We start from the raw sequence: 13,535 nt of genomic DNA, 5'->3' as shown, positions 1-13,535 counted from the left end.
ACAAGTGAGTGCTTCTGATTCAGGTTCAGATTCAGGTTCAGATTCAGATTCTGGTTATGGTTCAGATTCTGGTTCAGATTCAGATTCTGGTTCAGATTCGGATTCTGGTTCTGGTTCACTGTGAGAGGAACCGTCGCCTCCACGGCCGAGGACGACAGCGGAAACCCCCAAAACTCCCCCGTCTGACAGGAAGCTTACCCTGCTGGATGATGCGTTTCCTGTTTGCAGGACTCTGGAGGAACAGCAGCAGCAGCAGGGCAAGCAAAACCGCCGCCCCCGGCGACCCCGCGGCCGTTGCCGCGGCGACCACGTATGTGGACAGCCCAAGAAAGGTGAGCGGGGGGGGACTGTGGGGGTGTTGAGGGGGTGGCGGGGTTGGGCTGTGTTTCCGGATCCAGGGCTGTGGTGGGATCATCATCCCCGGACACTTGGGGCTGCTTGATGATCATGTAACAGGGCTCTTTATTTTAACTGGGGGACGTCGCTGGGTTGGTTCGCGGTGGAAGGGTCTCTCTCTCTCCTGTGCCTGTTGTTCTATAAGTCCTGCTCCTCTCTCTCTCTCTCTCTCTCTCTCGTCGACATCCTCTCTCTCCTCGATCTCTCTCAGTCTCTCTCTCTCATCTCTCTCTATCTCTCTCTCTCTCTCTCTCTCTCTCTCTCTCTCTCTCTCTCTTCTCTCTCTCTCTCTCTCCTCTCTCTCTCACTCTCTCTCTCTCCTCTCTCTCTCTCTCTCTCACTCCTCTCTCTCTCTCTCTCTCTCTCTCTATCTCTCTCTCTCTATCTCTCTCTCTCTCTCTCTCTCTCTCTCTCTCTCTCTCTCTCTCTCTCTCTCTCTCTCTCTCTATCTCTCTCTCTCTCTCTCTCTCTCTCTCTCTCTCCCTCTCCTCTCTCCTCTCTCTCTCTCTCTCATCTCCTCTCTCTCTCTCTCTCTCTCTCTCTCTCTCATCTCTCTCCTCTCTCTCTCTCTCTCTCCCTCTCTCTCTCTCTCTCTCTCTCTCTCCCTCTCTCTCTCTCATCTCTCTCTCTCTCTCTCTTCATCTCTCTCTCTCTCTATCTCTCTCTCTCTCTCTCTCTCTCTCTCCTCTCTTCTCTTCTCTCTCCTCTCTCTCTCTCTCTCTCTCTCTCTCTCTCTCCATGGGCACTTGGGGGTGTTTTCATCACGTGGCTTCACCTTCCTCCTCTTCATTCCTCCTCCTCCCTCCTTCTTTCTCCTCCTCTTCATTCCTCTTTCTCCTCCCCCTCCTTTCTCCTCCTCTTCATTCCTCTTTCTCCTACTGCCTCCTTCTTTCTCCTCCTCCTGCCTCCTTCTTTCTCCTCTTCATTCCTCCTCCTCCCTCCTTCTTTCTCCTCCTCTTCATTCCTCCTCCCTCCTTCTTTCTCCTCCTCTTCATTCCTCCTCCTCCCTCCTTCTTTCTCCTCCTTCATTCCTCCTCCTCCCTCCTCCCTCCTCCTTTCTCCTCCTCTTCATTCCTCTTTCTCCTCCCCCTTCTTTCTCCTCCTCTTCATTCCTCCTCCCTCCTCCTTTCTCCTCCTCTTCATTCCTCTTTCTCCTCCCCCTCCTTTCTCCTCCTCTTCATTCCTCTTTCTCCTACTGCCTCCTTCTTTCTCCTCCTCCTCCTGCCTCCTTCTTTCTCCTCTTCATTCCTCCTCCTCCCTCCTTCTTTCTCCTCCTCTTCATTCCTCCTCCTCCTTCTTTCTCCTCCTCTTCATTCCTCCTCCTCCCTCCTTCTTTCTCCTCCTCTTCATTCCTCCTCCTCCCTCCTCCCTCCTCCTTTCTCCTCCTCTTCATTCCTCTTTCTCCTCCCCCTCCTTTCTCCTCCTCTTCATTCCTCCTCCTCCCTCCTTCTTTCTCCTCCTCTTCATTCCTCCTCCTCCCTCCTCCCTCCTCCTCTTCATTCCTCTTTCTCCTCCCCCTCCTTTCTCCTCCTCTTCATTCCTCTTTCTCGCTCCCCCTCTTTCTCCTCCTCTTCATTCCTCTTTCTCCTACTGCCTCCTTCTTTCTCCTCCTCCTGCCTCCTCCTGCTCCTCCTCCGCTGACAGGACGCTGCCTTCATTCTGGATTTTATTCGTAGCCCTCTCTCCTCCTACATCAGTTACTCGCAGGTCAGTAATCATGGGCCCCCTGTAGCGCTGCACCCCCCTAGAGTGCAGTGTCTGTGTGTCTGTCTGTGTGTCTGTGTGTCTGTGTTGTGTCTGTCTGCATGAGCGCTACGTAGACGCCACCACAACGCTGGGAAGGCTTAGAAGCGATCGTCTCGTCCGCCCCTTTGCGTGCCCACACCCGTAGCTCTCTGTCTCCCAGCCCGTTGCTGCGTGAGAAAACATGCTTGTTTTCAACGAGGGAGCCAGATAGGGGCGTTTGGAGTCATGCAGTTTTCGACCACCTAGTGTCATTCAAAACGTTCAGCCTCGAGGCCTGGTCGGGCCTCGCCCAGGATTGCACGTTGCTGTTGGGGCTTCTTGACTTACTTGGTGCATTCTTAGAGCATTTCACACGGACTAGTCGCTGCATGTGTTCTTGGCATGCAGATGGCGCATGATATTTCGGAATGTCAAACCCACAGTCATCCAGTTTCACTCATTTACCGCCCGTCACAAATGAACGAGACAAATGCTTTTAGTTTGTCACTTTGAACTTATCAGCATCTCGCTCAGCTTCCGCAGAATTCGATTTTTTCGAATCTTGCCACATTTCTTTGTCAACCAAACACTGAAAACTGTAAATAATGCACATACAGTTAGGTCCATAAGTATTTGGACATTGACACAATTTTCATCATTTTGGCTCTGTATACCACCACAATGGATTTGAAATGAAACAATCAAGATGTGCTTTAAGTGCAGACTTTCAGCTTTAATTTCAGGGTATTTACATCCAAATCAGGTGAACGGTGTAGGAATTACAACACATTTTATATGTGCCCCCCCCCTTTTTAAGGGACCAAAAATAATTGGACAAACATAATCATAAATCTAATTGTCACTTTTAATACTTGGTTGCAAATCCTTTACAGTCAATGACAGCCTGAAGTCTGGAACCCATAGACATCACCAGACGCTGGGTTTCGTCCCTGGTGATGCTCTGCCAGGCCTCTACTGCAACTGTCTTCAGTTCCTGCTTGTTCTTGGGGCATTTTCCCTTCAGTTTTGTCTTTAGCAAGTGAAATGCATGCTCAATTGGATTTAGGTCAGGTGATTGACTTGGCCATTGCAGAACATTCCACTTGTTTGCCTTAAAAAACTCTTTGGTTGCTTTCGCAGTATGCTTCGGGTCATTGTCCATCTGCACTGTGAAGCGCCGTCCTATGAGTTCTGAAGCATTTGGCTGAATCTGAGCAGATAATATTGCCCGAAACACTTCAGAATTCATCCTACTGCTTTTGTCAGCAGTCACATCATCGATAAATACAAGGGAACCAGTTCCATTGGCAGCCATACATGCCCACGCCATAACACTACCTCCACCATGCTTCACTGATGAGGTGGTATGCTTTGGATCATGAGCAGTTCCTTCCCTTCTCCATACTCTTCTCTACCCATCATTCTGGTACAAGTTGATCCTGGTCTCATCTGTCCATAGGATGTTGTTCCAGAACTGTACAGGCTCTTTTAGATGTTTTTTTGGCAAACTCTAATCTGGTCTTCCTGTTTTTGAGACTCACCAATGGTTTACATCTTGTGGTGAACCCTCTGTATTTACTCTGGTGAAGTCTTCTCTTAATTGTTGACTTTGACACAGATACGCCTACCTCCTGGAGAGTGTTCTTGATCTGGCCAACTGTTGTGAAGGGGTTTTTCTTCACCAGGGAAAGAATTCTTCTGTCATCCACCACAGTTGTTTTCCGTGGTCTTCCGGGTCTTTTGGTGTTGCTGAGCTCACCAGTGCGTTCTTTCTTTTTAAGAATGTACCAAACAGTTGATTTGGCCACACCTAATGTTTTTGCTATCTCTCTGTTAGGTTTGTTTTGATTTTTCAGCCTAACGATGGCTTGCTTCACTGATGGTGACAGCTCTTTGGACTTCATATTGAGAGTTGACAGCAACAGATTCCAAACACAAATACCATACTTGAAATGAACTCTAGACCTTTTATCTGCTCCTTGTCAATTAAATAACGAACTCCCTTTATGAGGGAATAACATACACCTGGCCATGGAACAGCTGAGCAGCCAATTGTCCAATTACTTTTGGTCCCTTAAAAAGGGGGGGGCCACATATAAAATGTATAGTAATTCCTACACCGTTCACCTGATTTGGATGTAAATACCCTGAAATTAAAGCTGAAAGTCTGCACTTAAAGCACATCTTGATTGTTTCATTTCAAATCCATTGTGGTGGTATACAGAGCCAAAATGATGAAAATTGTGTCAATGTCCAAATACTTATGGACCTAACTGTATGTAGGTCTACCGTGCACTTTTGCAACCGCCCAACATAGACAGGGAGCTAGACATGCCTGTTGACTCATTTATTCCTCTCGATATCTCACAACTGCTATTGTGAATCCAGTAATTATGACCACCCCCGCCCATGCAGTCATGTCATTTCACCTTATTATATTAATGAATGGATAACCATTAGCAAAATTGTTTCCAACTACCAAAGTCGTATACTATGATTCATGAAATGAAAATTATATTCCACGGCCGCATCTTAAGTTATTAAATCAAGCTGTCCCACCCACGTTTGAAAACAAACCGACGCCCCTGTAACCAAGGTAACGAACGTCAGGCAGTGAGTTGCTTCTGACTGCATGACCCCTCGACCCTCGTGTAGCAGAAGAAGATAGATGTGATGTCTTGATTGGTCTGTCCACTCACTAAACCTCTGCTGATTATCTCGAATGTAGTTGCCGGCTGATCCACCAGAAGGTGCCCAGGCAGACGTGGGACCTGGCGGTGCCATGGAAACCAGGTATGACTGCAGACTATTCTGGTCTGGCGACAACTAGATAACATAAAGCCGTGTGTGTGTCTGTGCTGGGCTTCTGGAAGGTGTGTGACTGTTTTCCCGCCTGCTGCTGTCGTAGTGGTCAGTCGGACGGAGGGGCCTTCGCTCTGTCCTCCTCCTCCACCCTCATGGAGATCCTGGAAGCCATCAAACACCCCGCGTGAGTATGTGTGTGTGTGGGTCTTCTCTCTGTGTCATAGATAGTATGTGTGTGTGTGGGTCTTCTCTCTGTGTCATAGATAGTATGTGTGTGTGTGGGTCTTCTCTCTGTGTCATAGATAGTATGTGTGTGTGTGGGTCTTCTCTCTGTGTCATAGATAGTATGTGTGTGTGTGGGTCTTCTCTCTGTGTCATAGATAGTATGTGTGTGTGTGGGTCTTCTCTCTGTGTCATAGATAGTATGTGTGTGTGTGGGTCTTCTCTCTGTGTCATAGATAGTATGTGTGTGTGTGGGTCTTCTCTCTGTGTCATAGATAGTATGTGTGTGTGTGGGTCTTCTCTCTGTGTCATAGATAGTATGTGTGTGTGTGGGTCTTCTCTCTGTGTCATAGATAGTATGTGTGTGTGTGGGTCTTCTCTCTGTGTCATAGATAGTATGTGTGTGTGTGGGTCTTCTCTCTGTGTCATAGATAGTATGTGTGTGTGTGGGTCTTCTCTCTGTGTCATAGATAGTATGTGTGTGTGTGGGTCTTCTCTCTGTGTCATAGATAGTATGTGTGTGTGTGGGTCTTCTCTCTGTGTCATAGATAGTATGTGTGTGTGTGGGTCTTCTCTCTGTGTCATAGATAGTATGTGTGTGTGTGGGTCTTCTCTCTGTGTCATAGATAGTATGTGTGTGTGTGGGTCTTCTCTCTGTGTCATAGATAGTATGTGTGTGTGTGGGTCTTCTCTCTGTGTCATAGATAGTATGTGTGTGTGTGGGTCTTCTCTCTGTGTCATAGATAGTATGTGTGTGTGTGGGTCTTCTCTCTGTGTCATAGATAGTATGTGTGTGTGTGGGTCTTCTCTCTGTGTCATAGATAGTATGTGTGTGTGTGGGTCTTCTCTCTGTGTCATAGATAGTATGTGTGTGTGTGGGTCTTCTCTCTGTGTCATAGATAGTATGTGTGTGTGTGGGTCTTCTCTCTGTGTCATAGATAGTATGTGTGTGTGTGGGTCTTCTCTCTGTGTCATAGATAGTATGTGTGTGTGTGGGTCTTCTCTCTGTGTCATAGATAGTATGTGTGTGTGTGGGTCTTCTCTCTGTGTCATAGATAGTGTGTGTGTGTGTGGGTCTTCTCTCTGTGTCATAGATAGTATGTGTGTGTGTGGGTCTTCTCTCTGTGTCATAGATAGTATGTGTGTGTGTGGGTCTTCTCTCTGTGTCATAGATAGTATGTGTGTGTGTGGGTCTTCTCTCTGTGTCATAGATAGTATGTGTGTGTGTGGGTCTTCTCTCTGTGTCATAGATAGTATGTGTGTGTGTGGGTCTTCTCTCTGTGTCATAGATAGTATGTGTGTGTGTGGGTCTTCTCTCTGTGTCATAGATAGTATGTGTGTGTGTGGGTCTTCTCTCTGTGTCATAGATAGTATGTGTGTGTGTGGGTCTTCTCTCTGTGTCATAGATAGTATGTGTGTGTGTGGGTCTTCTCTCTGTGTCATAGATAGTATGTGTGTGTGTGGGTCTTCTCTCTGTGTCATAGATAGTATGTGTGTGTGTGGGTCTTCTCTCTGTGTCATAGATAGTATGTGTGTGTGTGGGTCTTCTCTCTGTGTCATAGATAGTATGTGTGTGTGTGGGTCTTCTCTCTGTGTCATAGATAGTATGTGTGTGTGTGGGTCTTCTCTCTGTGTCATAGATAGTATGTGTGTGTGTGGGTCTTCTCTCTGTGTCATAGATAGTATGTGTGTGTGTGGGTCTTCTCTCTGTGTCATAGATAGTATGTGTGTGTGTGGGTCTTCTCTCTGTGTCATAGATAGTATGTGTGTGTGTGGGTCTTCTCTCTGTGTCATAGATAGTATGTGTGTGTGTGGGTCTTCTCTCTGTGTCATAGATAGTATGTGTGTGTGTGGGTCTTCTCTCTGTGTCATAGATAGTATGTGTGTGTGTGGGTCTTCTCTCTGTGTCATAGATAGTATGTGTGTGTGTGGGTCTTCTCTCTGTGTCATAGATAGTATGTGTGTGTGTGGGTCTTCTCTCTGTGTCATAGATAGTATGTGTGTGTGTGGGTCTTCTCTCTGTGTCATAGATAGTATGTGTGTGTGTGGGTCTTCTCTCTGTGTCATAGATAGTATGTGTGTGTGTGGGTCTTCTCTCTGTGTCATAGATAGTATGTGTGTGTGTGGGTCTTCTCTCTGTGTCATAGATAGTATGTGTGTGTGTCTGTTCTGTGGATCATAGATAGTGTGTGTGTGTGTCTGTTCTGTGGATCATAGATAGTGTGTGTGTGTGTCTGTTCTGTGGATCATAGATAGTGTGTGTGTGTGTCTGTTCTGTGGATAATAGATAGTGTGTGTGTGTGTGTCTGTTCTGTGGAACATAGATAGTGTGTGTGTGTGTGTCTGTTCTGTGGATCATAGATAGTGTGTGTGTGTGTCTGTTCTGTGGAACATAGATAGTGTGTGTGAGCATGTGTCTGTTCTGTGGAACATAGATAGTGTGTGTGTGTGTCTGTTCTGTGGATAATAGATAGTGTGTGTGTGTGTCTGTTCTGTGGAACATAGATAGTGTGTGTGTGTGTGTCTGTTCTGTGGATCATAGATAGTGTGTGTGTGTGTCTGTTCTGTGGAACATAGATAGTGTGTGTGAGCATGTGTCTGTTCTGTGGAACATAGATAGTGTGTGTGTGTGTCTGTTCTGTGGAACATAGATAGTGTGTGTGTGTGTCTGTTCTGTGGATCATAGATAGTGTGTGTGAGCATGTGTGTGTGTGAGCGTGTGTGTGTGTCACACAGCTGTCCTAGAGGAGCTCCTGAGCGTGTGTGTGTGTCACACAGCTGTCCTAGAGGAGCTCCTGAGCCTGTGTGTGTTCCGTGTGCAGGACAGGTGTGCAGCTCCTACCTGAGCAGAAAGGACTGCCCCCTAACTGCTTCATCAGCGCCGAGATCGTCCATTGGCTGGTCAACAACGTAGAGGGCGTGGCCACCCAGGTCATGGCCGTGGAAATCATGCAGGTCGGTGAGGTCACGGCCACGAGCCAATCAGTCGGCGACATGTCAGTGTGTTTGTGAACAAGAGCACACAGGATTATCCAAGGATTGTTGTTGTCAACATTTAATATTTACGTGGTTCCATCTTACATTTACATTTAGTCATTTAGCAGACGCTCTTATCCAGAGCGACTTACATTAAGTACAGGGACATTCTCCCCGAGTCAAGTAGGGTGAAGTGCCTTGCCCAAGGACACAACGTCATTTGGCACAGCCGGGGAATCGAACTGGCAACCTTCAGATTACTAGCCCGCTTCCCTAACCGCTCAGCCACCTGACTCCCTGACTCCATCTTAAAATGAAGGGGCTACAATTTGTTATTATTTATATATGTGTGTGTAGCAGGTGTGTGTTTTGCAGTTCTAACAAGTGTCTCTGTGTCGTGTGCTTGTGTAGAAGATGCTGGAAGAGGGCCTGGTGTCTCACGCGTCGGGCGACGCCATGCGGACCTTCATCTACGGCTTCTACTTCTACAGGATCGTGGCGGAGAGAGAAGGTAAGGGAACAGGGGGCGCGTGGCATCCCAGCTGGTGAACGCCAGGGCTGGGATCCCATCCCAGGCCCTCGTCACCCTGCCCTCGTCACCCTGCCCTCGTCACCCTGCCCTCATCAGGGTCACTGATTGATTGTCGGTAGAGCCGATATTGATCGTTCTCATTGTGAGTTTGTCAGCAGCTCTGTGTAACGAGAGCAGGGATGTAGGTTTACATACATGTATACAGTCTGGCCATTTATGAAGCAATACAGTGATGCTGGTGATGTATGTTACTGTGATCATTATGTATAGCAAGTTTCCTCTATACACCAGTCTTTTACGCTGAGAACACTTGGGGAACAGATTTCCCTTCACTGTATTGCGTCCAACATCATCAGACTGTAATACAGGGGGGAACCACTTTACTTGGGCCTCCAGGGAATTCTGTTCCCCTTGTGGAGAGCAGAGAAGCTTAAAATAGAGTAGAGCAGAGTACAGTAGAGTTTAGTAGAGTACTCATATTTTTCAAACATTTAGAAATGTTTTTTCCAAACTTTCAAAAATATTGTAAAAATGATTTGTCCAAAAAAATGTTTACCTTTCGAAACTGTTGAAAAAAATGTTCCACCTTTAGAAACCTTTTTTTCACACACAGTGGGAGGAGAGGGGAGAGGTGTTAAATAGTGTTGCAAATAACCTAGACCCATGTCAGAATGTCAAAAGTACATTTTGGGACGGTTCATTTTGTACTCCGGGACGGTACTAGGACAATGAGGAAAAAAGTTAGTTGCGAGCCCTGAGTCACACCCATATTTAAAAACAAACCGACACTCTCAGATCAGTTGACTCTCCCTTTCACCCTCCCGTTTGCCCCTCCCCCCCCCCCCCCCCCCCCCCCCCAGGCCCCCAGCCCCCCCCTCCCCCTGCGGCCGGGGGCTGGTCGGCGGCTGCCCTGGAGGACTTTGCCCTGTTCCAGAGGAAGTGGTTCGAGGTGGCCTTTGTCCTGGAGGAGCTCCGCCCTTGCGACCTGCCCGTCTTCCTGTTGCCATGGCTGCCCAGCCGGCCGGCCTCGTACGCAAGTAGGCACAGTTCCTTCAGCCGCAGCTTCGGAGGACGCAGCCAGGCCGCCGCTCTGCTAGGTACACACAGACACTCCCCCCGCCCCTCCCCAGCCAATCACAACCCTCTCCCGGCCCTCTACAGCCAATCACAACCTTCAAAGCTCCCTCCAACCAATCACTCCCCTCCTCCCTCCACCCCTTAACCATGATCACAATGGTCACGCCCCCTCAATCCGCCCCTCCGATGAGATCGAGCATGCCTCTCCCACTCTCTCTCCCTCCAATCACATGCAACTCCAGAGCTAGTCTTCCAGGGGATGGCGTGGGGCCAGGAACAGGTGTCACATGGGTTCGCTGGAACACTCATTCCTCTGGTTCTGTAGACTAAGTTGGCTTGACGCAGCAGAACTGCAGCCAATCCGGATTAAGATCTTCATCCCCTACAAATTAACCGCGGTTACCAAACTGTCCATACAGATTAACCGCGTCTGTCTGCAAACCGAAAACGATTTACGGAAGAAATTGCGCCACTGCTGGTTCTCACATTAAACCAACAGGTAGCCAGCTTCTCTTAGTGCTAAGTGATAGCTTAGCGACCGCTGTTTCCAGTTTCCTGCTTCCTGTGTGACACCTAGACACTGGACACCTGCCCTCATTCCCCTGACGGTCGACAGCTGGACTGTATGGAGTAACAGTTTTGTGTTCAGCAGCTAGTAGTGCAGGTTACCTGCAGGGCACAGAATTCGCAGTATCCACCTGCCAAATGCCTGTAAAATATGCAAGAGGCTAGTCGATTTTCTACACTCACAGCCAAAACAACGAGGGTAATCTATTGAGTGGCTGGTCAAATTTGAATATTCACAAGCCATTAGGCCGGTGGACAAACAAGTTAATTTTGCACCCTGGGTACCTACCGAGAAAACCGAACACATTATGACCCCTCCCCCTCCATCTAGCTTCCATCCTATCAGAACTAGGAGTTGGCATGTGTCCCTCTGCATCCAATGGTACTCTTCAACCCGGCAGTTGATTGGAGAGATCCCCTCCAATCCGATCGCTGTTTTATGTAATTTCTTCCAATCAGAGTATGGAAGATGAGAGCGTCGGTTGGTTGGCTGGTGTTTAGTGCATGCTGTGGTAGTCGTGACTGTGGTACTGTAGTGTTTGGTGTGCCCTGTCCTCTCTCTATGCGCCTCTCTATGTCGCCCGACCCTCGTGACGTTTTCACAATGCGCACGCAACATTGTGAGAGTGTTACTGCATTAACTCGGGTCTTAACTGCTAACTTTTTCCACACTACCTTTCTCTCGAATTTTTTTTTTTTTTGATACTGGTGTTCTCAGTAGTTTGACCTGTGGGATGCCACACTTTTAAATGATTTTTTCCTGTTAACGACTAAACATGAAGCTTCTCCATTGTTCATGGCTAATGCTAAGGACCTGGCCACATCTTAGTCCAGGAACAGGCTTAACCTTATGTCTAGGGAACTGCTTTTTAACCTGAACAGGCGTCCATAACAGTCATTCTAAACTCTTCTTCGGTGGTAGTTATTTCTGATCCTATCCTTCTTTCATGCATCAACCCATTTACCGTGTTTCATACGCGCTTCCTCCATCTCTTACTCTTCTTATCCTCACGTCACCATCTCTGCCGGCCCATCTCTCTCCTTCCATGGTCTCCTTCTCCCACCACTCTCTCTCTCTCTCTGTTCTCTCTCTCTCTCTCTCTCTCTCTGTTCTCTCTCTCTCTCTCTCTCTCTCTGTTCTCTCTCTCTCCTGTTGCTCTCTCCTCTCCTTCTGTCCGCCCCTTTCTCTCCTTCCTCTCCTCTCCCTCTTCTCTCCCTCCTTTCCCTCCACAATCTCTCTCTCCCTCTCTTCTCTCCCTCTCTCTCTCTCCCTCTTCTCTTCTCTCCCCCTCTCCTCTCTCTCTCCCTCCTCTCTCTCTCTCCCTCTTCTCTCCCTCTCCCCAGCTGCCACTGTTCCGGAACAGAAGACAGCCACCCTGGACGTGGACGTCAACAATCGCAGCGACCGCACCGAGTGGTGCAGCTGTTATTACCATGGCAACTTCTCCCTGAACGCCGCCTTTGAGGTCAAGCTACACTGGATGGCTGTCACTGCAGCTGTGCTCTTTGAGATGGTGAGAGAGGGTAGAGCTTAATCGTTATAGAACTTTACCTCCGATTACGAGGTTCCAGGTTCAAATCCCCCTCCTCCAGGTACCGCACATCTCCTTGGATATAAGCGGCTGCTAAACGAATACAGTTTTTATTATCAGGGACGTCGGGTTTGTTTTCAAATGAGGGTGTAACTGTTTTTAATGGATGCTGGCATTTGTTCGTTTTTTTTTTTTCTTATCAGAAAGTGGGGAGGGACAGATTTCCGCTTCCAGAAAGTGGGTGGGACATGTTCACCTCACGCCCCCGTTTATCGTGATGTTTACGTCGGCTCCTGCTCCCCTCTGCAGGTCCAAGGCTGGCACAGGAAAGCAGCTTCCTGTGGGTTCCTTCTGGTGCCGGTCCTGGAGGTTCCCTTCGCGCTGCCCTCGTACCTGTACGGCGACCCGCTCCGAGCCCAGCTCTTCATCCCTCTCCACATCCTCAGTCTGCTTAAGAACGGCTGTGATAACCTATTCGACGGTGAGGATGCTCTGGGAACCCTATTTTTTTTTTTTTTTTTTTTACCTCAAATGTCAAAATTCTGTATTTATGTATTCAAGGATTGGTTATATTCCATTTCCTTTGTTGATGACTTTCTTATGTTGCGATGATGTGCCAGGTTTTGAGCCGGAGACATACTGGGAACGAATGCAGCTTTTTCAAGAGGCCATACTTTACAGGTGGGCGGTTCTCAGAGTGGATTGCCACGTAAATATTGTGGCTCCACAGCACTTACTGTGACGATCTTAACACTGCTTCCTAGCTTCATTGGGTCCTCTAATGTCTCCTTTCCTTGCTCCCTCCTTCCTTCCCTCAGATTTGGATTTGTTCAAGACAAGTTTTCAGCTTCGGCTTTCAGTTTCCCTTCAGAGAACAAGCCCCAGTACATACACGTCACAGGTAGGTGATTTTTCTGGAAGGAGCATACACCGATTCTGGTGGGATATACTGTACATTTACTTTAATTGTTGTACTCAATAGATCAAAGTGATATGATTTGAAACTTCTCGGGGGAATTAGAGGTAGTGTACACATATTTGTGTACCCTTAACCTCCTCCTCTCCCTGCCTGCTTCCCTCACTCTCGACCGTCCCTCCCTCCTCTGGACCTGTCCCAACAGGCACTGTGTTCCTCCAGCTTCCCTACTCCAAGAGAAAGTATTCCAGCAACCAGCAACGGCGCCGACGCAACTCCACTGCCTCCGCGAGCCAGGGCCTGTTTGGCTGCGACGAGCATGTGGGCTACCACTGGGCCTACAACACCATGCTTACCAAGGCCTGGAGGACGGGCGTGCTGGGGGACGAGAGGCTGGCTGACCGCCTTCTCCGAGACTTCACCGACTTCTGTGCCAACAAGGACAACAGGCTGGTCAACTTTTGGGACGGTTGTCAGGATAAGATGAACGCCAGCGCTCCGTGAGAAAGGACCCCGATCCAAAGGACCCCGATCCAAAGGACATGAAATGGGGATGAAACTGATATGTATAGACTACTGCCTGATTAAAGAGAATACATTATTTAATTGTATATCCATCGACTGTGAAACTGTCATGGCATGCATGCAAATGGGTGATTTCATGTCATTTGACCTCAGTCGTATAGGTATCATAGCATACCATACTATGCTCAAGGCTATCTTATGGGTGCCCCTGGGATGAAAAACGAGTTTCTCTACATTTCCACGTATTCATAGGTGTCCGATG

General features: G+C 48.1%; 1 protein-coding gene across 1 annotated transcript in view; it reads left to right on the top strand.

Annotated features, from left to right (window-relative positions):
* Positions 1 to 13,365, top strand: part of depdc5 (DEP domain containing 5, GATOR1 subcomplex subunit) — a 24,839-nt gene extending 11,474 nt beyond the window's left edge. Inside the window, exons 27-38 of the mRNA XM_062484809.1 lie at positions 24 to 332; positions 2,041 to 2,103; positions 4,850 to 4,914; positions 5,030 to 5,110; positions 7,971 to 8,103; positions 8,536 to 8,635; positions 9,517 to 9,753; positions 11,645 to 11,814; positions 12,142 to 12,313; positions 12,453 to 12,513; positions 12,651 to 12,733; positions 12,954 to 13,365. Of these exons, the coding sequence (XP_062340793.1) occupies positions 24 to 332; positions 2,041 to 2,103; positions 4,850 to 4,914; positions 5,030 to 5,110; positions 7,971 to 8,103; positions 8,536 to 8,635; positions 9,517 to 9,753; positions 11,645 to 11,814; positions 12,142 to 12,313; positions 12,453 to 12,513; positions 12,651 to 12,733; positions 12,954 to 13,252 (1,773 nt within the window). The 3' untranslated portion in view covers positions 13,253 to 13,365. The remainder of the gene's footprint in view (positions 1 to 23; positions 333 to 2,040; positions 2,104 to 4,849; positions 4,915 to 5,029; positions 5,111 to 7,970; positions 8,104 to 8,535; positions 8,636 to 9,516; positions 9,754 to 11,644; positions 11,815 to 12,141; positions 12,314 to 12,452; positions 12,514 to 12,650; positions 12,734 to 12,953) is intronic.
* Positions 13,366 to 13,535: the final 170 nt, after the last annotated feature.

This window comes from Osmerus eperlanus, chromosome 18 (assembly GCF_963692335.1).
Source record: "Osmerus eperlanus chromosome 18, fOsmEpe2.1, whole genome shotgun sequence".
Lineage (NCBI taxonomy): Eukaryota > Metazoa > Chordata > Actinopteri > Osmeriformes > Osmeridae > Osmerus > Osmerus eperlanus.
This window is presented reverse-complemented; position numbering and strand designations above follow the sequence as displayed.